General features: G+C 48.1%; 1 protein-coding gene across 2 annotated transcripts in view; it reads right to left on the bottom strand.

Moving 5' to 3' along the window:
- Positions 1-419, bottom strand: part of MTF2 (metal response element binding transcription factor 2) — a 61,137-nt gene extending 60,718 nt beyond the window's left edge. For both annotated transcript variants that reach the window (XM_069070522.1, XM_069070524.1), the window contains exon 1: positions 65-419. In XM_069070522.1, coding sequence (XP_068926623.1) covers positions 65-69 — 5 coding nt within the window. In that variant the 5' untranslated portion in view covers positions 70-419. The remainder of the gene's footprint in view (positions 1-64) is intronic.
- Positions 420-1,900: the final 1,481 nt, after the last annotated feature.

Here is a 1,900-nt window from a genome sequence, read left to right as displayed (position 1 = left end):
CCCCTCCCCCCCTCCCAGTCCTCCGTGCCCCGGAAGCGCCGGGTCCCAATCCAAGGGTTCTCACCTCATTCGGTCACTTCAGTGGTGCCAACCGCTTCATACAGGAAAAAAATAAAAATAAAATAAAAAAATAAAAAATAAAATAAAATTACGTCCCCCTGGGCGTTTCCTCTCCCTCAGACTCTGCGCCCTCACCAGGTACCCGCCACACCGGGCTGCGCACACAAGAAAACACACACCGAGGGTCTGAGGAGTGAGGTTTGAGAGGAAGGTTGAGGGGGACGGGGGCGGAGGTGAGGGGGGGGGGTGCTCACACCCGCCTCCAACACAACCCCGCTTCACTACGGCCCTTCGCCATTTTGGTTTCCCGCGGAGCGCCGGTGCATTGTGGGAGCGCAAAAGACTCCTTGCGCCGAATGGCAGCTCTCCAGAGCCGCGGGGGGGGCGGAGTCTGCGAGGCGGACGCGGAAGGACGCGGAAGGACGCGGTGCCCTTCGGCTCCGGCCGTGGGTGAACAAAGAAGGACTCTTTTAACTGTTCTGTCGACGGGGATGGGATTCTTCCGCCGCCGGCACTAACACAGTAGTGCAGCCGGCGGATTTCGTGCTGTTGTTACTCGGCAGTCCCAGAGCTAGCTGGCCGTGCTGCATGGCGCCCGGCTCGGACCTCGCGGACCAGCCATCCTTTTTTGTTGCTGTTGTTTCGGAACGGCGGCCACGGCCTCCACTTTCTAGAGCCCCATTTCCATTATTCGAGGGCAAACGCTGGCTGCTTTACAAAAGACCGGCCCGGTCTTCTCCTTTGCTCTTAGCCCCAGGCCTGCGCGTGGTCCGTCAACCTTCCGATCTCTAAATTCAGGTTTCTTGTTGAGAAAGCATTAGATTTTTGTACCTGCCTCTTAAAGGCCTCAAGCTATTGATCGCAACTCTTAACACCCGGAAAGAGTCCCAGATGCGGGTTAGTCCTTCCCAATCACTTTACAAACCGAAGTCCAGGGACATTAAGAATTAATTTAACTTTTTTTTTAATTCCTTCTTGTAATTAGGTAAACTCCTTGAGGGCAGGTGTTTCGGCTTTTGGGTCTCGGTACCCTAAGGTGGGCGCTAAATCGGCATTTAGCATAAAAGCACTAATGAATTCTTAGACAAAGACCTCTTTTCCTAATTAAAATAGAATAGCTTGAGTCCTCGAGCCCCCTCCCCCTCATTTTAAATAACAATCGTTTACCTTGACAGTTACCAAGCGAATTCACGTACATTTCCTCTTTTTAATTCTCCAAAAGAAGTGCAGGGACTCAACCTCTCCAGAGAAAGAAACACGTTCAAAGATTACGGGAACGGGACTCTAACCCCTCCCCACCCCCACCCCACCCCCGAGGTTTTGTGTCTTTTAAACCCAAGGTAAATTACACTGACCCTCTGAGGAAGGTAGTTCAAGTGTCCTCATTTAAAAGATGAAAGAAACAGGCTCAGGGATTAAGTGATTTGGCTAACTCTCTAATCCATGGTTTTTCTTTTTGCAATCCATAAAAACCTTTAAAGGAAGTGTTCTCATTTAACAGATAAAAGTTAAGTGATTTGCCTTAGGTCACGTAGCTAGTTAGATGCAAAACTAGAACCCAGAGCTTCTGACTTTTAAATTTAGTCTTCTTTCCGTTTTATCAGTGTAACCTTGTCTGTGTATGTGATGGACCCCATTTACAATCTGATGAAGTCTATAAACCCCCCTTTCAGAATAAAGTTTTTAAATGCATAAAATAAAACAGGACTTCAAACGAAAATAATTATACTGAAATAATTATCCAAATTATATTTTTTAAGCTCACAGAGCACAGGTTTAAAACCTCAGCACTACATGCCATGATTCATTTTAGAATAACAAAAAGCGGCTCCTTTGGGTA

This window comes from Petaurus breviceps, unplaced genomic scaffold, assembly GCF_028583685.1.
Source record: "Petaurus breviceps papuanus isolate PSGF00001 unplaced genomic scaffold, PetGlider_PUasm1.0 90808, whole genome shotgun sequence".
In the NCBI taxonomy this organism is placed as follows: domain Eukaryota; kingdom Metazoa; phylum Chordata; class Mammalia; order Diprotodontia; family Petauridae; genus Petaurus; species Petaurus breviceps.
This window is presented reverse-complemented; position numbering and strand designations above follow the sequence as displayed.